The sequence below is a fragment of the Agrilus planipennis genome, unplaced genomic scaffold, assembly GCF_000699045.2.
Source record: "Agrilus planipennis isolate EAB-ADULT unplaced genomic scaffold, Apla_2.0 scaffold25, whole genome shotgun sequence".
NCBI lineage: Eukaryota > Metazoa > Arthropoda > Insecta > Coleoptera > Buprestidae > Agrilus > Agrilus planipennis.
In genome coordinates, this window is record NW_020439112.1 from 2,085,451 (window position 1) to 2,106,241 (window position 20,791).

The 20,791-nt window shown below is 31.9% G+C and overlaps 4 protein-coding genes across 9 annotated transcripts; 2 read left to right on the forward strand and 2 right to left on the reverse strand.

Annotated features, from left to right (window-relative positions):
* Positions 1 to 124: 124 nt before the first annotated feature.
* Positions 125 to 3,143, forward strand: LOC108739014. 2 transcript variants are annotated; one of them, XR_001938076.2, is made up of 10 exons: positions 125 to 380; positions 434 to 628; positions 683 to 866; positions 919 to 1,124; positions 1,179 to 1,304; positions 1,356 to 1,508; positions 1,669 to 1,849; positions 1,916 to 2,155; positions 2,215 to 2,380; positions 2,440 to 3,143. XR_001938076.2 is itself a non-coding variant. In XM_018472681.2 (10 exons), exons 1-10 carry the CDS (start codon positions 196 to 198, stop codon positions 2,569 to 2,571), a joined length of 1,752 nt encoding a protein of 583 aa, XP_018328183.1. In that variant the 5' UTR covers positions 125 to 195; the 3' UTR covers positions 2,572 to 3,143. The 2 variants fall into 2 exon arrangements, 1 of the variants encoding a protein (XP_018328183.1); XM_018472681.2 differs by having other exon boundaries at positions 1,916 to 2,139.
* Positions 2,726 to 12,628, reverse strand: LOC108739115 (F-box only protein 11). 2 transcript variants are annotated; one of them, XM_018472860.2, is made up of 10 exons: positions 12,506 to 12,628; positions 11,230 to 11,538; positions 9,672 to 9,822; positions 9,326 to 9,536; positions 9,058 to 9,232; positions 8,718 to 8,942; positions 8,217 to 8,461; positions 6,841 to 7,362; positions 5,812 to 6,545; positions 2,726 to 5,644 (listed from the first exon to the last, which is right to left on the reverse strand). In XM_018472860.2, the coding sequence occupies exons 1-10, from the start codon at positions 12,600 to 12,602 to the stop codon at positions 5,515 to 5,517; spliced, it is 2,799 nt and encodes a 932-aa protein (XP_018328362.1). In that variant the 5' UTR covers positions 12,603 to 12,628; the 3' UTR covers positions 2,726 to 5,514. The 2 variants fall into 2 exon arrangements, with proteins under 2 accessions (XP_018328362.1, XP_018328354.1); XM_018472852.2 differs by having other exon boundaries at positions 11,230 to 11,541.
* A 105-nt stretch (positions 12,629 to 12,733) lies between these two features.
* Positions 12,734 to 14,647, forward strand: LOC108739149 (CAAX prenyl protease 2). 2 transcript variants are annotated; one of them, XM_018472900.2, is made up of 5 exons: positions 12,734 to 12,868; positions 13,594 to 13,838; positions 13,895 to 14,062; positions 14,205 to 14,273; positions 14,331 to 14,647. In XM_018472900.2, the coding sequence occupies exons 1-5, from the start codon at positions 12,753 to 12,755 to the stop codon at positions 14,612 to 14,614; spliced, it is 882 nt and encodes a 293-aa protein (XP_018328402.1). In that variant the 5' UTR covers positions 12,734 to 12,752; the 3' UTR covers positions 14,615 to 14,647. The 2 variants fall into 2 exon arrangements, with proteins under 2 accessions (XP_018328402.1, XP_018328410.1); XM_018472908.2 differs by having other exon boundaries at positions 12,780 to 12,868; positions 13,736 to 13,838.
* A 79-nt stretch (positions 14,648 to 14,726) lies between these two features.
* Positions 14,727 to 20,420, reverse strand: LOC108739129 (BTB/POZ domain-containing protein KCTD3). Of its 3 annotated transcripts, none has more exons than XM_018472871.2 (12): positions 20,178 to 20,420; positions 19,810 to 20,123; positions 19,523 to 19,753; positions 19,196 to 19,408; positions 19,011 to 19,104; positions 18,764 to 18,954; positions 18,323 to 18,526; positions 18,041 to 18,157; positions 17,171 to 17,313; positions 16,190 to 16,473; positions 15,700 to 15,881; positions 14,729 to 15,511 (listed from the first exon to the last, which is right to left on the reverse strand). In XM_018472871.2, exons 1-12 carry the CDS (start codon positions 20,237 to 20,239, stop codon positions 15,324 to 15,326), a joined length of 2,223 nt encoding a protein of 740 aa, XP_018328373.1. In that variant the 5' UTR covers positions 20,240 to 20,420; the 3' UTR covers positions 14,729 to 15,323. The 3 variants fall into 3 exon arrangements, with proteins under 3 accessions (XP_018328391.1, XP_018328373.1, XP_018328382.1); XM_018472880.2 differs by having other exon boundaries at positions 14,731 to 15,511; positions 17,171 to 17,310; positions 20,178 to 20,418; XM_018472889.2 differs by lacking the exons at positions 19,810 to 20,123; positions 20,178 to 20,420 and having other exon boundaries at positions 14,727 to 15,511; positions 19,468 to 19,558.
* Between the last annotated feature and the right edge of the window lie 371 nt (positions 20,421 to 20,791).

A 20,791-nucleotide genomic window follows, 5' to 3' on the forward strand; every position in this document is an offset into this window, starting at 1 on the left:
GTAAATTCGATGTAACTTCAAAATATTGAGAAAAAGCAATGTGTATAGGTTAGAAATAGTTTTAAAGAAGAACAACAAAAAGAAGAAGCCGTTTTAAAAATATTTTCGTTAAAATTATTAATTTATAAACAGTATAGTGAATTATATAAATAAAATAATAAGTGTAGTGAATTGTATAAGTAAAATAATAGAAAGATGGAAACATTATCTGGATACAATATTTTACATACGTTTCAAGAACTTGGTATAGATACTGGAAATATAACAAAAAATGTTTTTGAAGCTTGGTTTGATACCGATGATATTGGAACAATATCGTTCTTAAATTGGTTTTGCAGTTTAAATAAAGAAAATGTATTAAAATCATCAGAATATGAAGAGTGAGTATAAATATGTTATCTGTTTTTAAAAAGTATAATGTAATTTGTCATAGGTTTTTGCATTTGAAACATAATCATTTAATAATAGAAGGGGAAGAATATGAGCAAGCAATTAAGGATATTCAAATGGAATATGATGAAATTTGGAATTGTGATAGTAATTGTTTTGAAATTGAATGTCTTAATGATGAATTAGATGCCTTGCATGAAGAACAGCAAGCTCAAGAGAATGTGTGCAAACTGCAAGAGTATATAAGTTATTACTTTCTGTATACATTTATTATTTTATTGTACTGTTGTAGTACTTTATCAAAGGACCTTCTAAAACAAATTGCCAGTGAAAAAGAAAACGAATTACAGTTAATGATTATATACAAAACAGCCCAAGAGAAATGTCTTCAATTAAGCAATCATCTGGATGAAATTCATGAGAAAATTCATATGCAAATCTACAAATACTCTGATATCATAAACAATTTTAAAAATGTAACGTTTACTACAAACCAAATTACAATATTTATAAATAGAATTCTTTTAGGTCCAAGCATTTATTTCAAATATCCCATGGACAAACTACAATCAATGCAGTCATGAAGTTTCTTCTAGTCTGAACTGTTATATTAATAAAGAATATGATTCAAATAAGTGCATTGGCACTACTAGAAAAAGTGTAAAAAGAATAGGAGAGAACTACTCATTTTTAACAAAGTCCTCCTTAGAGGAATTGGATGATTTGCATTTATGGTAATGTAAAAGTTGATGGTATATTATTTTTATAAAGAATTTAAATGTTTGCAGTATTTCAAAAGTAATAAAAAACTTAATAACAAATTCAATAGAGGAATCAAAACTCAGAGCAGAATTGAAATATCTGAAAACCCTAAATTTATATGAAGCAATTAGCTACTTTTGTGATTCTGAAAGGTGAGAATATTATTAAAAAATTACTACACAATATTTATTTTGGATTTATAGTATACAGTTTATGTTAGAAGACAATATTGCAACAAAAGAGGAGAGACTTGCTCAAATTCTAAGTCAGATAGAGCAAGCATCAAATGAAGTGGCAAGCAAATTAACAAATGAAGCTAAAATAAATCGCTTCAAGAAACAACTGGAGCGTAATGAGTAAGTGGTGTATAAATGTTCCTGATTTTTTCAGTGATTAGGTCACTGTCTGAAATTTGATAATTTTTCTAAGCTTAAGTTAGATAACTTAAACCAAAAGTATGAAATTCGACTTAGTTTTCTTGTATAAATTCTTTTTTTTTTTTTTTCGAAAATCTAGAAAAAAACTGAACTACGCCAAAACTAAAATAAATGATAAGTTTCTGGATATCTTAACAAACCAAGAGCTTTGTTTGTTGCTTCTTAAGAAAGAAAAGCATTTTATGGAGACCACTGGACAATTCTTTAGAGACATATCCCAGTATGTTATTAATAATATGCAAAGTTGCCAAAAAAGAATTGTAGGTACCATTTTTACACATAAAAATAATTAATTACTAATTTTATATAATACGATTATCTTTTAGGAAATTATGATCGATGTTATTCTACAATCGAACGATTTCCGCCAGTTGCCCGTTGAACATAAATGCACGCTTATTAGTAGCATTGCCTCTATTTTGTTAAATGGTAAAAATGACAAAAATAATCCAATAAAGGTGATCGCCGATTTTAAAAAAAATACATCACTTTTGCACTACAACCTATTCAAAAATGATAATGTTAATCACTTGAAATCGTTTGAGTATATGTAAGCAATATCCAATGTGTGTGTGTGTGTAATACTAATAATTAGGTTTACTAAAAATCTTAATTGAACTTTCAGATACAAAGAAATTAGCTTATTAAAATCGTTTTTAATGAGCTCTCCGACCACTTGTATTGTCGTTATTCCACCGGAATTATTTAGTGCATTGCGGGAAGTAAAGCTAAACTTGGAAAATCAGAAGAAAGCTGTTGCTAAAGGATTAGAAATTTATAATCACAATACCGTACGTTACAAAACCTTTCATCTCCTCATTGTAATTACTTTTCATTTTTCTGTTCTTAGAATATTCTAAACAAAAATAAGTGGCTTCGGTTAAAAAGACAGTTATGGCTATATTTTTTATCTGAGCCAAGGAAGGTATTGTCAGTCATTGAAGAACTAAAGAAGGAAATAGAATCTGGTTCAGCTATTTAATTCCCTATGCATTATTAAATTTAATTTATTGTAAGTTTGCCAGTTTTATTATTAAATAATTTTTATAAATTTTGAATTGCAAAGTTTTTTTAAACAACAGCAAAAATCGCATTAATTTCATTCCACATGCAAATTTAATAGGAGGGGCAAAACGTTAAATATTACCCATGTATTTGTATATAATGTACATAGTACAATACAATGTGTGCTTATTTTATTCTAAATAACTTGCCAAATCCAGGCAAATTTACATAATACAACTTATTTTTAGCTTATGTTTATGATCTGTATAATAGAAAAGGACATATGTTACATCCATAATAATCATATACACAATTCAGTCATAGCATTACTTCATCTGTAATTAGGTTTCACCAAAAATATCTTTAAATTTGTCGATGCTGTTGTGAAAAAACTTCAAATTTACAAGTGACCTTTTTAACTACACATTTATACATCACAATAATGATTTAAAATCCTTAATAGTAAAGGCAAGTTTGAGTGAAAGACTAGAGTAGATAAGAGTATGAAAGTCGTCCCCATATCAGTAAGTCGAATTTTCTAAAAAAAAATTTTAAAACAATTTCAGAATCTAATTAATTCGTTCGCTCAATAAGAAATAAATAGATAATGTGAAAATAAAAACAAAAATGGTAAAAACGACCAAATCTAACGACCACAATAATTTTGTTTAACTATTGCAGTTACCTTAATATATAAGGAACAATAAAAAATAAATAAAAAAAACTTTCATCAGACTCACTGTTATGGCGACATTTTCATACTCCTATCGACCACAGTCTTTTAAAATTGCGTGCATAATATTAGTACCAATATATATATAAAGGTTTTTAAAATTGACCTTTTTTACGATAAATGCCCATTATTAATTAAAGAAATAAAACAAAAGGCTTATTGACAAACTTTCAGCATGTCCTTTACAGAGTGAATCGTTTAAAATTGAACTGTTAATTAGATATTATTAAATGCTGTAACATATGGACCAAATCTAATTTTTTTACAGTTGTTATTACATCCTGCAAACTACACATTACAGTTGGAATTTTTTTACGATCAGACAAATTTACGCATCCCGAGAAAACCATTAATGAACAAGAATCATGTACGATAATTTAACAAATAAAAAATCCTTAGCATTGCACTTGACAAAACGCTCAGATCTGTAGGCAAATTATTCAACTAAAAAAAATATTTTTCGAAAAACTGAAATTACAACATCCATCACAAGTCTTTTTTTTTGCAGTATTAAATATTTTATATAAAAGTCACCATTTGGTCAAGTGTTCTTGCATTATTTTAATTATAAAAATCGGGACTGCCTGTAAAGTACATCATAAAAACTATTGCTAAATAAATTCATTAAAAAGAAATGTAAACTATCAAGATGTCTATTGATGTTTTATGATATGGCACCATATGATTTGCACATTTGCCTACTACACTTATCAGTTGCTTATCCGCAAAACGTTCCTTTCACAATTAATACAATCACTCCACAAGTATCAAAAACCTATTCAAAAATACGACACTTAACCAAACTTGAAGGTATTTTACAATTTACACAATTGTTGTAGCAGAAAATAATAATAAAAAAATACTGAATAAATAGGCTACAGATTTACTTTTTGTCCATACACAGTGCTATTTTATATCACACCTCTTTTTAACTTAAAAATATTTACATTTTCAAATATTATTTAAAGCTATATATTAGGTAAATTATTATTACGTAACATATTCAAGAATGCCAATTCCATTTCGTTTATTAGGTATAAATACACGTAAGTATATCTATCTATATTTAAAACAAATTTGGATTGTTTCCTTCCGTTCGAAAACAAAACTTTCAACAATAAGAGCTACAATTGCATTATACATATACATATATATATATATATAAGTTTTAACAAAATTCCTCTTGAAATAACAACAAAAGTAAAACTGTGATTTATAAAGAAAGTGAACTGGCATTCTCGTTAACTTAAACACAGAATAAAATAAATAAACCACAGTTTTTAATTTAGATTTATTCTCGAAACGAACAAAATTATACTACTAGGTCTAACCGTCCTATCAACAATAAGTAAAAAACTCTTTAAGTCTACCTTATAACTCTAGTTTACAATTTTTCAACAATGCTGATTTAACTATGTATGTATTTCGAAATATTCACTAATTTCTAATTAGATCTTGGTGCATAATGAATTTATTAATTTGCTCTGATCTTTTTTGATTGTATGTGCACACATCAAATGGACCGGTCGCGAAGTCTTTTAAGCAACATTTCGGACAAAAAAATCATACAGACGGTACCAAATAAATATCAAAATGATATAATAGAAATATCGAGTACGGCTGCTTACTGTTACCCAAAGACTTCAAGCAAATATGTATGAAAAACAAAAAAACTCGCAAAAACATTAAACATAAATCTGATAACAAGATGAAAAACTACAAGAATTTACAAAATGCACTTCTTATTTTCTTTATTACCATGATCGAAGTGTTTTTCGAATCGAAACCAAATACTCATTCGCATTCAAAATAACCTCTCAACATCCGCAATTCGAAATAAAACAGAAATTGGCAAAACTCAACAAACGTACCTTTTTTCACTATCTTTATCCTTTCCTCTCCATTTCGCCGCTGCAAACAGGACATCCGCCGGAAACAGATGAGCGAACATATCTCGGTAGGAGGGGGGGAGACGATAATCATGCGTATTCGTTCGTTATACCGCGTCTCCATATCGCGTGAAAGGAGGAGAGTATCACCAAATGTTTATATTGATGAAAACTCGAATAAAGAAAATATACAAAATTGTAACAAAAGTTATAAACCGAAAAAAATCTCTTAATACGACACCGAGTTTGTGTTCATTTTTTTATCTTTTGTTTTACGGTAGAAGCGGACGCGTACCCCTTAATTGACCATAAGGGTGTGAGATTCCATGGGGGCGGCCGAATCATAAAGGGTATCTGTGTCCTGCGTAGGTTCTCCTTGAAGCTGACACTGGTTAGTCAGTGTGCCCGCACCGCAATCACAGAAAAACCTAAAAATTAAAATTATAATTTTAAAAGGTGTACTGCAAACAAAATATTTTACTCTTAAAACGTTTTTTCTTAATATTAACTTATTTACTAAAATTTTTTTGGATGTTTATAAAAGTTTCAGATATCATAATAACAACAAATACAGTATTATAGAAATACCACTGACCTGTCATGTCTGATGAACTCGACATCATGACCTGCATGGCAAGTCTTAATACAATTGACACAGATGGCATTACGGTCAGTAGTATTGCAGGTCTGACACCTGTAGAAGTCGTGCATGGGGAAAGATGTGTAACTCGATATCTTGTAGAGACACTGGCCATTCGCAACCGCCTTCTCGACCGCATCCTGATTATTGAATATTTTGTTGCCACGCACAATAGGTTGGACGCCGCTGGCCAAACAAAGACCTCCGAACCGATTGTTAAAAATCTGGTTAAATTCGAGTGTTGCCGTTGCATTATTAGTAATCTCAACGCCAGCGGCCAGTCCGTCAAAAATACGGTTACGACGTAAGATAGGATGACTCTGGGTGGAGATCAGGACGCCAGCTTGAGCGTTCCTGAATATATCATTCTCCTCTAGCACACCTTTGCCCCCATTGAAGATACAGATCCCACCGTCGCGCCCATCGAATATCTTGTTCCGTTTAAGCGTCGGATTTGAGTCGGTCTTTATCCAAACTCCGGCCATTGCATTGTCAAAAATCTCGTTTTGTTCCAGAAGCCCTAGGCCGCCATTGTAGACCAAAACACCTCCGTTTTGGCCTCCCCAGATTTTATTGCCACGTATGATAGGGTTACTGCCCGTACGAATTTGTACACCCGAATACAAGTGGTTAAAAATATCGTTGTCTTCTAGCTTGCCGTGACCGTTGTCGTAGAAATACACACCCACCTGCAATGTTTAAAGAAAAAATCTAGTATTTTTATCAGTGCTTATAGTTGGAGTAAGAATTAATTTAAAACATACGACCCAAAAGGGGCAGTTTTTGTACGCAACATATATCCATGTATAATATTAACATGGAGATTGGACAGTGCACGCTCCACATAAAAGTGTAAAAATGAGGCAAATAAACTGTCACTTTTTATCTCATCCTATGAAGTTCAAGCCAGAAAGATAATTTTATACACTCAAGTCATTTTTAGTACACTGCTATCCAGGTTAATAGGGTAAAACTACTAATTACCTGTTTGCCTGAATGGATTCGATTGCGTCGTAGAACAGGTGTACTCCCGGTGGTTATCCAGACGCCTGCAAGCGTGTTAGCAAACACTTCGTTCTCTTCGATTAAACCCTGACCCTTTTCATGTACGTAAATGCCACCATGTTGGCCGTGATGGATCCGATTATGCCGTACAATCGGGTCGCTGTTCGTTCGAATTTGAATGCCGGCCAGTGCATTACCATAAATGTTATTGTGCTCGATAAGACCGCGGCCCTCGCCGAATATGTACACGCCGCCCTGGTGGCCGTTATAAATCTCATTTTTACGTATCGTTGGATTGCTGTTCGACGTAATCCACACACCCGCAAAGTTATTAGAGTGTATCTTGTTGTCGATGAATTGACCGAGACCGTTCTCGTGAACGTAGATTCCACCCGTTTGACCGTGATGGATCTCGCAGTGAACGACAGTCGGATTTGCCCCTGCCTTCACCTCGAACCCCGCAATTCTGTTGTTGTGAATATCGTTTGCTTCAAAATAACCCTGGAGTAACACAAGATAATTAGGAACATACATTGACTTTAGCAGCGCACACAAAAATTGTTTTTTTTTTCTGATACAAATCGGTACTAATTTAATCTAGTATTACATATAAAAGATATTATGAGTGCTGTCAGCACAGTGGAAAGTAGTATTACGTAGTTAGTAACGGCAATTTCTTATGCGAAGTGTACGATGTGTTGCATACCTATTTATAAACAATTTCTTTAAATTTAATTTAAACAGGGCTTACCCCCTCTGTACATATTTACTCTGTAAATATATTATCTGGATAATAAATACAAATACAAAAATACAATTTTTTCAAACAATTTTCAACACAAAGTGACAAATTGTTCACAAAAGTGAATTTCGACCACTCGAAGACATAGTGCTAACACTTTCGAGCTCACAGTATCTGATAGAGGGGGGAAGCACTTATATTAAAAAAAAAATCTTTTAGAAAAGAAACTGATAATCAGAGAACATGCAAATTTTTACCTCAAATATTATTTATACTAAAGTTATTGCTTAGATTGTACATGTACTCATTCGTATATTAATCTTTGATGTTCTTAATTCTTTTTATCTTATATTAAATTTAACAGTTAAGATGCATAATTTGATAATTAATATTTGCAGTGTAATATTTGGCACTTTTAAAATCCGGTTTTATCATTACATTATTATTTTATGCTAATGACATATGTTATTTCCCTATGTTAGTTACGTATAAACGATGAAAGGATTTGACTAAAAATTATTTATTTACAATGCTATTCGCTTTGTGATTGATAAAACATCACAAAATATTACGTGAAAACGAAATAAAATAATATTAAAAGAAAATAACTTACCAAACCGTTGTCAAAAGTAAAAATGCCAACATCTCGACCATGATGGATATGATTCCTCCTCATAATTGGATTAGCATAATTTTTGACCCAAATTCCTGCCAGAGCGTTCCTGCTAATTTCGTTATCCTCGTATGTCCCTTGAGCATAATCAGTCACATACAGGCCCACATTTTCACAGTCACTTATATCGCAATGGCGTATCACAGGATTTGCACCCACTCCACTAACACAAACTGCTGCTCCAACTAAGGAAATGAAAAAAGAAATTTTAAAAAGGTAACAATAAAAAGGCAGACAAATTCTTTATTACCTGAATGAAACTACGGCCAAAACAAAATGAACTATTAAAAGGGCAATTTTAAAGGTGATATAAAAATAACCTTTTGTGACTTTTAAGTGAACAACTTGAAGGTATTATAATTTTCTACTTCTTTCAACTTTTACATGCGAAAATGTACAAGGAAAAACATAACAAAAACTTAAATAAACAGTTTTGCTTACCAACTGAAGTACTTCTAATGATGCAATGATCAATGGTTGGGCTGCAGTTCTCACCGACTTCTAAACAGTAATGTTTATGATGGGGGACGGTTGACGTGACATCTGGAGAAAATTTGAGTGTCAAGTGGCCTGCATAAGCCTGTTTGGCACCCTCCACGAACATCACCGTTGATTCGGACTCACGTTCGAGTATCACAGACTCCGCCACGTTGCCTGGAGCAGCACCTAGCAGTTCCAATTGGGTGTTATTAATTCCAAAAGAATTGAATAAAATAATGGTTTTAATCATAACATTCCAGCTTTTTAATGCACCTGAACAAAAAGAAAAAAGAGGACGCACCTATGAGAGCTATATCCGAGTCAATGACGAGAAATTCTCCACGATAAGTGCCTGCGTGCAAGAATATCAAAGGTCCTTGACTGTTGCTTTCTGTATTTGATTGAGAATTGCTGGAAGCTGTTACTAAGGTTGCAGTACCAGTGCCATTACGTTCATCAGCGTAGTCCAAGGCGCCCTTTAACAATTAGGACCATCACAATAAGTTCTTTTACAGTGCAAAATTTAGTCTATTGTGCGTAAACAGTAAAATCCTTCTAACGCCACCTACCTGAACAGTATTGAAGTACACAAGGTTTCGACCCTTAAACTGCAACTCCTGGTAACCAGGACGTACATGTATGCCTCTATACAACTGCCGGAAGGACTCCTTCCAGGGATTTGCTAATTCTGACTCCTCCGGACTTACGAATTCAAAGCGACAAGGCGCGGGATTGAAAAGAGGTAAATCATACTCGTATACGCTTTGGTAAAGACGTTTCCTAATAATAAACAAATGAAAAAATTAACAATTTTTCAAAAATATGTACGTTTAAAATACGTTTTAAATAGGCATAAATTTTTATTAGTGCTCGCCGGAGGATTTAGGCGATTTCGTCATACATATTTGTACTTACCATAATTCCGTATCATTGGCGATGGTCTGGAAGCGTTTGCAGACCTGGCTGACGCGACATAAGTCTTGTTCTAACAAGTAATTAAATATCGTGAGCAAAACCTCGTCAGGAAGCTCGTATTGAAGATAATGAGCGGCTGTATTAGTGCAACCTATAAAGATATAATTTGTGTAAATAAAATATTTCATTAGGTTATTTTCTTAAAATTATTTTATTAAAATTTATAAGTTAGTAAAATAAATATCTATTTACACAATGCTCAGTGACGTCGTATATTGTTATTATCTTAAAAAACATCTTTTGATTACCCTGCATGCATCATACATTTGTTTTTATGTTACTACTTCCTTTTAAATGTATTATTCATCTATATGCTAAGGAATATTCAAAACTTCGAATAATTGTCAATTAATTATAGAAAAGTCAATGGAAAGTTATACAGAGTTCAATTTAGCTTTCTCTTGAATTCCAGACAAAAACAAATTTAGTAGTAAAGTAAGTTATAAAATATTTAAAGGCTATTATCAAGCAGGGCTTTTGTTACTATTTGTTTCAACTTTTTTGTTAAGCACTGTACTCGCGATTGATTACATAAAATAAAATGATTTGCTTTAACTTGAAAGATAACAAAAAAAAATAAATTTCAAAACATTCTCCACCTCCTAACCTTGACACTGATCATATCCACAAACGAATACCGTAATAAAACGCTCTTTTAATGCACTTGAATAAATGCATAATACCTATCTTAATTCTACATTAGCATCGTGATAAACTAAAACAAAAATACGCCGGATCTCATTTGCAATTCATCCTTTCAGTTTATGGAATAAAAACGACTATTAGAGGAAGATGGTCGGCACATCAAACTTAGGAAGCATGACTAATTTTCAGACTCGGACGACTTCACAATTCGAAAATTAATTAGACAGATCTGCCCTTGAACGCAAGGTCGTACAATACCAACTGTCTACAACTTTTTGCCTTCCGTTGTATAATAAGGAAATTAGAAAATTCGCATTACACATATACATAAGATTTACGTACGCAAGAATCCAAAAAAAACTATACAACCGCTCAAATAATCGTAAAGAAATTATTATCTGGTCGATCGTTAAAGAAACAAGATTACATGAGAATGCCTCTACAAATAAAAAATTAATAAACATTAGTTAAACACAAAAAATAAACTTTTAGAAAATCAAGAATAACATTAAAATATTTTAATTAACATTTCAGTCAAACAGTTTTTTTCAAGAACTCTTTAATACATGCTTAGAAGACAAATATAAACAACACATTTATTATGTAGCTTTCTAAAGAAGAATTTATTCCTGTTAGGTATTTTTTCAACATATAACCGAATTATGAATTTTAAAATTTAAACTGTTTTTGCAAATTAAAACCAAAATAAAAATTCCAAAACTTTCCCCCTTCATTGTACCTTCACTAAAGTACATAAATAATTATGGTAGGTGGTATCTCGAATAATATATCAATACTTTAAAATTTATAGTAATAAAATTAGATTTTACTACTGTTATAAAAAGACACCTACTTTCATATGAAACTGAACAGGTTCGGCGAGGACGTTTACGAGCAGGTAACATAGCAGAATTGTAACCCTGGGCAGAAATTGTTGGGGCGGCAGGTGACGTGGGTGAACCTGCAGTGGCGGCACTGGTGCTGGGCCCCCCTTCGTGGTGAGAAGGAGATTTCCTTCTCAAGTCGTAGGGCGAATGGTGCGCGGGTACAGCGCCCCCGCTGGTACCCGGGCCTGCCGCGGATGTGCTCCCGGAACTAGGGGCAGCTGCTGATGGAGCTGGAATGTTTTGGTTCGGGATGGGACAAGATGGCTCACATGGTTCTGCTGATAACAAAGCAGTTCTTTAGAAATATGATTACATATTTGTTTACACAGACAATCTGCTAAGATAAACATAAATATTCCACAAGTAATTGTTTCTTAATGTCAACATTACCTCTTCTTGACATTAGCTCTAAATGTTTACAGATATCTAATAACACTCAGGAACTCATTCCAGTAACATGAATATTATACTACCTTAAATTCCCTCCAGTAATTAATGTATGTACTTAAACCTACCAGTTTCACACAACTTTACTGTGACAACTCTTGTAATGTACCAAAAAACTGTATTTTATTTGCCTTAATTATTTTTAATTGAAATTAAGCAAGTTCCTATAACAAAATAAATATAATTACCTCTTACTGAATAGTTATTTATATTTATTTTGTGTTTATGTGTATATCAAGCAGTGTGTAATGATGAATGAAAATAATACTCTTATTCATTTTTTACAACGGATAAATCTTTCATTTTTTAATTAAATTATAAATAATGTGTTCCTATCTGAGTTATGGACGTGATAGATTGTCAATACTCGTTTTCCCACGACTATTATAAATGCAAAGTACAAGCCAATAAAATTCAACAAACTGATGAATTTAGACATTATTTCTTAGATGAGTATTGATTTCTAGGGAAATTGAGTAAAGAAACTTCAAAAGAAACTGGCATGATTTTTTTTTAATAGTACACCTTATGATACTTTTATATTCAACAATATGTGGGCTGCCTTGTTATTTTTACTGCCCTATGTGGCCCCCATAAACTAACGTCTTATTGTTACAATGATCAATAATTTACACAAGAGAATCTAACTAAATCACAATTTTATCGATGTAGAAGTGATTATTCTAAACGAATGAAATACGCTAAATCCCTTAAAGCGTATATGTGGGTAACAAAAGCGGTAATCGGAACAAGTCGACCCCATATTCACTATAAGGCACAAGACGTTCTACTTACCAGAGGTTGTCTTAGATGGTGTAGGGATTCTATTAGCACCTTTCCTTCGGGATCTCCTTACATACGACCTTGAGGCCGTGAAAGAAGCACTCGGCATCTTCACAAGCACTCAAAACTCGAAAATCAAGTCCTAAACAAAGGATTCACTACTACTAGAACTGGCAGCCATTTTCCTAATTCCTGTCCATAACTGGACAGACCAATAACAGTACTATGATACCAGTCACGTGATCGTTAAAATGTCAGAATGGTGTACGGATTTAACGAAACCATTTTTAATTGTTTTATTCCAATTACAATATGTTTCTTATTATCGGTCACTTACGTAGCTAGCCTTTACGTTTGGAAATCCCAACATGAAAGGTAAAATATTTTAAAAGCGTTTACACCAAAATATTCACCATTTATTAATCGACAACTGTAACTCGCGACGGCGCTAACCTACAACAACACGTCTCCCCTCTACTTTTAACAGTGGCGTAACTTGGTTATCGGTTTTGAGAATAAATCAACCGTTTTAATTAAAACCAGTTCAAGTGAAAGTAAAAGAAAAAAAGTTGTGCTCTCTTGTGGAACGTAGAAAAAACAAGTACCAATTAATTTTAAATCAATAGGCAATAAAATTTATCACTAATTTAAGTTTAAAATAACTCTCAAGTTTTGTACGTTAAAAAAGTTTTTCAACTTTTCTGTTTACGTATAAAATAAATCTTTCAATAACTTGAGTATTTTATGAATTTTAATACACATTCACACTAATAAAGAACAATTTTTGTTAGAGAATACCATATATTTAAATTACATTATTTTCCTCAAAAACAGTATAAAAATAAATCAAAATAGAATTATTTTACTGCTATACGCCTTTAGAAAAGCGCCTATGACTTTTTTTTAATTGATAATTACAGCATTCGTTTCTTTCAAAACCAGTTGTGAAAAACATAGTAGTTGGAAATAATTTAATTATATGATTTAAATTGCTACACTTCAAGGGTTAAAATGGCGCTCATTTCTAATTAAATTTACTTGCTTTGGATTTTATTTAGTTTCTAGTTAAAAAAATGTATAATTTACTTATCTTTTTTTAGAAATCATCCAACTACAATAAAACAAAGATTTTTTAGCGTTTTTATAATGATGTTCATTGCACCAATCTTTTTATATATGGGTTTAAGTAAAGGATTACTTGAAAAATATACTCTTTTTGAAATAGCGGGTCTTAAATTACAGGGAATATGTCAAGCTTGTCTGTTACCTTTAGTTTTAACCATGGTATTATTTTTGGGACCACTTTATATGCAATTTCTGAATGGTTTCTTGAATACATATTTAGGTATGTGTTAACAATACAACATACTATCAAAAATTTATATATTTTTTTCTTTCAAGATCCCAACTATTGGATTGAAAATGTTAAAAATTTGAGGTGGTTAAGAAACCACATTGTCGCCCCACTATCAGAAGAATTTACTTTTAGATCTTGCATGCTACCCTTACTTTTACAGTGTTTTTCCCCTATTACAGCGGTCTTTGTCTGCCCTTTATTTTTTGGGGTGGGTAAGTAACAAAAAAAATTATTCCTTTTGAAGTTATGAGAAAAATAAACCAAAAAAGCACACACCTTCTTACATATATATGATATTAGATATTATAGGAAGACGAATCGTTGTTTAAAAATAATTTGTCTAATAATTTTTAGCACATTTCCACCACATGATAGAATTAGTTCGAGACGGAATTAATTTTAAGACAGCATTTTTAATGTCTTGTAAGTACTTACAAAATAAATATTGTTAATTAAAAAAAAGAATGTTTTTTTTTTCAGGTTTCCATTTTTCATTCACAACAATTTTTGGGGCTTATTCGGCATATTTATTTTTGAGAACGGGGCATTTTATGTCGTCATTTATTGTACACGCATTCTGCAACCACATGGGAATGCCCGACGTTTCGGAACTGTTAACTTACAAAGGAACTCAACGCGTTGTAATTATATGCGTGTTTTTTTTAGGGCTTGTCCTCTGGTGCTACTTATTAAATCCATTGACCGAGCCCCAGTGGTTTTACAATGATTATTTTTATAATTATTACACTAAGATTAAAGTGTAATTAAACAATATTGTCAATGACGTCAACAATTTTTAACTGAAATTGCTCAGGATGATAAATACCTAATAATAAAACATTGTACTTTATAAATATTTCTGTTTTCATTTAAAGAAACTTATTGTTAGTTCTTCATTATTCATTATTTCATAACTTAAGATTTCGGTTTGGGAATTCAAATTCTCATAGGAACATATCCATGTGAGTGTGATATTAAATGATCTAATTATAATAAGAAATAAAAACCATTGAAAAAGTTCAAGACCAGAAGTACAGGGATGCTTTAAGTAAAATCATTGCTTGCCTACCACACGGGCGGCCCGGGCTGATGTGACACTTATTTTGATCTTACGATTGGGTGTAATAATGTGACAAAATTGGTTCAATTTCGCCCACGTCCGGTACTATAATAATTAAGTCATTTTTCTGTGAAGAAGTATAATAAAATAACCGCGACTTATTTAATAAACAAAGTTTATTCAATTAATAAACTATGTATTGTAAATGCAAATTCTCAAAATACTTTTATCACAAAATTACTTAAATTGAAGCACAAAACTGTTATCTTGCACTTAATCTCTATATATTTATGTATAATCTGATTACGGAAAACAATTATACTATTTTACACAACGAACAATATCGACGATCACTACAGGAACGATAAATATTTACAATTACAAGCAGTTTAATAAGATTAAATTTGATTTTATTAATTTGACGGTCGGTCTCCATCCTGCACTTGATTTAAAAATGCAAGTATGCTGGATTTGAGTCGTGCAACTGCGGCAAGAGAGGGCGAGGGAGACATACATGGGGTAGAACAATGACTTGTACTTAAATCACACTGATCTAGCATTCTGAGTAACTCCTCTGGAGTTGGACCACCCTCCTTTTTGGCTACAGAAAATTTTACTCATGATATTCAACAAAAACGCATACCAAATATCAAAATATAGCCAAAAAAGTTTTAAGGGATACACCAACTTTAAAAACAAATTTTACAAACATGTTAAATAAACTTCCACTTAAAGTTATCAAGGATACGTTAATTTAATACAAATCTAATAATTTTGCCTGAAATATACCTGTTTCAGACTTTCGGTTTGAGTCAAGTGCAGTTGTCAAATCCCACATTTGGATGGCCCCATTCGCATGACCAGTAAATATAAACCTCCGAGGTCTGGAACCCATCCTATTAGATCCTTCACACTCGTGAACACAAAACGCACTTATTGTAGTACCATCCACTGCTTTTATTAGGCATACCCTAAATAGATTACAAATATGAAAATAATCAATAATAAAGTATTCTTTTTAACAGTAATACTATATAACCTATATACCTAACAGCAAGAAATAAATTAAGTAAAACAACACAAATGGTCGAATTTTGATTAAGAGCGGAACCAGTTCATTAATTCTTTTCAAAAATTTACTTTTATTAAACTACAGACAAGAACGTAAAAATTTTTAGCAACCTAATATTACGCTTTTTGTCAATAGTAAAATTTAACTTCAATATTTCTTAATTTCTAGTTTATGTTATTTTCTTTCGAATTATAATTAAAAACTTACCTGTCACCGTTACTTGCCAATCTTACGTAGAGCTGATCGGTGTCAGGAACGACTTTCTGTATGAAAACTTGCTCATCGTCTTGCTCGCCGAAGGGTCCACAATCGTTGGCTGTCGCGTAACTAATACAAGGCTCCATGGCTTCCAGAGATATTATTTTGAAAGACGCCTCCGGAGTAGATCCGGGTTGCGTAGAGATCATACCACGAAAACGCGTAACTCTCCAACTTCGCACATGGTTGTACTCGCAACAAACAGATACCAAATATTTTTCTGACAACGTCACCTAGAAGCAATAATTTAAGATTTTCTAGTACACTTAATAAGTTAACAAAATATTATATATATCATAAAAGAAATGATGAGTGCTGTCAGCACAGGGCAAAGTAGTATTATGTAGTTAGTATCAGCAATTTCTTATGCTGAAGCGTACAATGTGTTGCATACCTATTTACAAACAATTCCTTTAAATTTAATTTTTCAAACAATCTTTAACACAAAGAAAGTGATTAAACAAATTTTTCAAAATAGTGAATTTCGACTACTCGAAGCAATGGTGCTAACAGTTTCGAATTTACATTGACTGAAAAACTAGTACTAAATAAAAGAAATGATGAGTGCTGTCAGCACAGGGCAAAGTAGTATTATGTAGTTAGTATCAGCAATTTCTTATGCTGAAGTGTACAATGTGTTGCATACCTATTTACAAACATTTCCTTTAAATTTAATTTTTCAAACAATCTTTAACACAAAAAAAGTGATTAAACAAATTTTTCAAAATAGTGAATTTCGACCACTGGAAGCAATGGTGCTAACATTTTCCAGACTACAGTGATTGATAAAAATAAAAAAAATATTTTTTCTTTTCCAAATCATGAATTAATTCATTTTTGAATTAAGAACTCACTTTTTTTGGAATAATTATTTTATTGAAATAATTCGAAATATTTATCCAGTTAATAAAAGCAAATAACAAAACTCACCTTTGTAACCGGACTTTGATGGACAGTAAATGTCTGAAATAGTTGTGGTCCATGTCCTACAGTCTCTGGATGTTGAACTATAACCCTAACACACCCAGATCTTGTACCGTACGCAATTTCTATCCAATTGCCGCATAGATCTGCTTGCAGAAATCAAAAATAAATGTACGATTTTTCCGAACGGAAAAAAAATTATTACAAAATAAAAACAGCATAAGCAAATAAATACTACACCATGATATAGAGCACTATTGTTTATTATATTATGGAATGTACTTGACATTTCAAGCTTTATGTAAATTGAATATTTTGTAACAAAATGTTAATAAAAAAAAATATAATTAAAAAATAAAAAGCAGGAACAATTTTAAATAATCTTCTGTTCAGAAAAAATATAAATCATTTTTCATAAGTAAGCGAAAGCGAGTGACTTTTATGATGAATAAAGTAAGATAAGAGACAAATGGGGCCTTGTGTTGGCATACCAGCAAAAACCAACCAGTATGTATTTTTACATGTAAGTACACAACGTAATAATCATTGTACAATACGGTGCAATGATGTAAAAAAGTAGCATGTAAATGCACTGTTGTGTATGTAACAAAATAACGAAAAACTGAATAAAACAACGAAAATTTAAGCGAGCAACTTTACTATGTCAGCCATACCTTCGCGACCCCTCTCTGACGCTGGCATGAAACACAAGGTTCTCAACAGTTTAGCATGAAAGTAATAAATGAGTTTAATTTGAAATAATGTGATAACATGATAACAAACGCTACTAAACAATAAAAATTTAAAACGATAACTCTCATACTACAGCAAACACTAAAGGGTTAAATTACAGAAAAAAAGATCATACTAACTTACTCGTTTTTGGGGTCAAATAAACGGAAATTGCAGTAACGGGGTCATTGTTAGGATCACGATACAGCTCAGTCACTAACAGATCGTTATCTTTCATTCGCAACGGAAACTTTTGCATATCTGAAAAAAAATAGCTACTGAAATTTATAAATTAAACTATTATAATAAATGATCATTTAATTCAATTAAAAAAGCTATAATAGGATGGGTAAAAGAATATTTTGCTTACCCAACCATTGCTTTTCATACACATAAATAGTAAAATTGTTGTATAAATTCACTAACCAATATAATAAATGCAGCCGTTGTTACTGCCAAGTAGAAGAAAAGAACCGGCAGTGTCAAAAGAGGCTATAGAGAAGACGTCTTGTGTTTGCCAATGTTGGGTCATCGCGTGCCATACTCCCAATTTACCCGAAGGAGAGAGAGCCACTAGCTGACTGCCAATAAAGAACAGGTACTCAACCTTGACATGCAAATTAAACGTTCCTAAAAAATTCAAAAAGAATGCCATAAACTTGGTATTATTATGTGGTAAATAAAAAATTGGAGACTGTAGTGAAGAAACAAATAGATAAAAAACGGACTCGCAATTTCTAGAAATCATAGCAGAACATATGACCTTTGATCACATTATGTTTGTGATAATTATACAAGTGGTGTCTTTTTATTATTGTGTGATAAAGAAGAAAGAAGGAATACAAATTGTAAAAAATTTCTCCTTACCGACATTATTCCTAGTTCCATCTTCTAAAATCCCCCACAACTGTATATGACTTCCACTAGAAATAGCTATCATTTTAGAGGCTTCACCAGCCCCACTTGAACCCATTTTGGCATTGATTGCTATACGTTCTATACAGCTTTCAGTATAAGGACTGGTAAAAACATGCTGCCAACCACTGGAGTCTTTTAATCTTAAATATGAAAATTATAAATGTCACATGTATCTACTTTAATATACAAAAATTACCTGTAACAAACAACAAAATGAGCATATGCTACAGCAATCCAATTATGATGAGCTTTTATAATCTGAACTCTCAGTGGATCTGTCCATGTTGATGCTAAAAAACAATTAAATACAATATTCTTCTACACTTTTATCCTAAGGTATCCAAGTACATCATGTATATTGACAATAAAATGTTTAATTACCATTTGCACCAAAAACTAGGCATACATCATTCTTAAAATATTTATTGAGATCTGCAGATGAATTGCGGGTGTGCCTCAGATCCAGTGATGCTGCTCTGGAGTGACCATTACCTCCTGCAACCCTTGACACAAGGCCTCTTAGGTCCTGGGAACTCCTACTACAACTTCCAGATAAACCAACTCTCATTTCTAATGATGAATTTCTTGAATGACCTTTACATAAAGAATCTGTTATAATTGTATCCCAGTTACTTGTAATTATTAAATCTTACATTCTTGTTAAATAAAAATTTTATAAACCAGAATTTTTACAACCACAAAATGTACCTTCGCCTCCTTCTGATCTTGCCTGAGAAAAACCACAATTAGATTGGACATTACTTAAAGGTGGTCCAGGGCTTGAATAAGGTCTCACGTTTTCATAACCACTTCCTGGATTACTTGATCCATTGGATGATACTGTTGCTCGAAGGTCTGGCAAGTCATGCCTTCCATTTGATTTTCCTTGTTGCTGTTGAGGATTTTTATCATCTATATTGGGTTCATGAACTGGGATACCTAAGAAATTAAAAGAAGTTATTAAGAATGTAGTAATTATTAATAGACTAACTCACTTGGTGGAGGTAAATAGCCATAAAACAATACATCACCACATGTAGATTGTGTCATTTCTTCACATAAAATCAATCTCTTAACTAGAGGAGCAATTCCATAATATTCAGCTTCATGTGTGAGTGTTCTAAGATCAACACCTTTCATATCGATTTCTCTTGTTCTTAAGTAATTTAAAATGATAGCAAAAATTTTGGGATCTCTATCAATAAAAATAGCACCTTTCTCATCACGCAAAGTAGGAATTCTGCCGTTTAAAAGAGCGGTAAAAAATGTATCTGGAATCCATGTCAAGGTTTGGCGAGACGTTGAGAATCTACAAAAACAATGATATTTTTATTATTCAAGAAATTCTGTAAAGTAATTTAACCTTTTGCCTCCAACATTGAGGTGCAAAATATCTCCATTGTATGTTTGATGAAACGAAGTCATTTTTATAAAAAAAAATGCAGAAAATACACTTAAACCGTCCTACACTCAATAGTAGTAATAACAACTATTTTCTTTTTATACTATGATTTCAAAAAGTGCATAAAATAACTTGCTATAACTGCAAACTGTAACAAAAATATCTCGTTTTACCATAACAATACTATTATGACTATTATCATACTATAATGACATTAGACCAGGCATTAGACTATGGACGACTATGGACATTTCATTTCATAGATACTTTATTTTAATATGTTGACGATAGATAATGTTGACTTCGATACATATTGACTGTGGCTCAATACTACCGGAAGGCTTTCTAAAACATTTTTTATAAACGTTACTCTGTGATGACCATTTATCTCTCATCAAATTTAATTTATCGTTAATTTAATTTTTACTGAAATTTTGCAACGGTTTGCAATAAGTTGATTTTCGTAACAAGAAAGAAGAAACACTATTTGTAATATATGACGTTATGTACTATGGTTGTAGAAATCCGTGATGAACGTGGTCTATGGAACATGGCCTATTATCTATGAACATGGC

Coding starts and splice junctions, on each gene's coding strand:
- LOC108739014 (XM_018472681.2), top strand. CDS start 196: ATGGAAACATTATCTGGATACAATATTTTACATACGTTTCAAGAACTT. Junction 867..918: donor TCATAAACAATTTTAAAAAT/GTAACGTTTACT, acceptor GAATTCTTTTAG/GTCCAAGCATTTATTTCAAA. Junction 1,125..1,178: donor TTGGATGATTTGCATTTATG/GTAATGTAAAAG, acceptor AAATGTTTGCAG/TATTTCAAAAGTAATAAAAA.
- LOC108739115 (XM_018472852.2), bottom strand. CDS start 12,602: ATGCCGAGTGCTTCTTTCACGGCCTCAAGGTCGTATGTAAGGAGATCC. Junction 9,537..9,671: donor GCCAATGATACGGAATTATG/GTAAGTACAAAT, acceptor GTTTATTATTAG/GAAACGTCTTTACCAAAGCG. Junction 5,645..5,811: donor GAGTTCATCAGACATGACAG/GTCAGTGGTATT, acceptor TTTAATTTTTAG/GTTTTTCTGTGATTGCGGTG.
- LOC108739129 (XM_018472871.2), bottom strand. CDS start 20,239: ATGACTTCGTTTCATCAAACATACAATGGAGATATTTTGCACCTCAAT. Junction 20,124..20,177: donor CTCAATGTTGGAGGCAAAAG/GTTAAATTACTT, acceptor TTGTTTTTGTAG/ATTCTCAACGTCTCGCCAAA. Junction 19,105..19,195: donor CCTAGTTTTTGGTGCAAATG/GTAATTAAACAT, acceptor ATTGTTTTTTAG/CATCAACATGGACAGATCCA.
- LOC108739149 (XM_018472900.2), top strand. CDS start 12,753: ATGGTGTACGGATTTAACGAAACCATTTTTAATTGTTTTATTCCAATT. Junction 12,869..13,593: donor TGGAAATCCCAACATGAAAG/GTAAAATATTTT, acceptor ATCTTTTTTTAG/AAATCATCCAACTACAATAA. Junction 14,274..14,330: donor GACAGCATTTTTAATGTCTT/GTAAGTACTTAC, acceptor TTTTTTTTTCAG/GTTTCCATTTTTCATTCACA.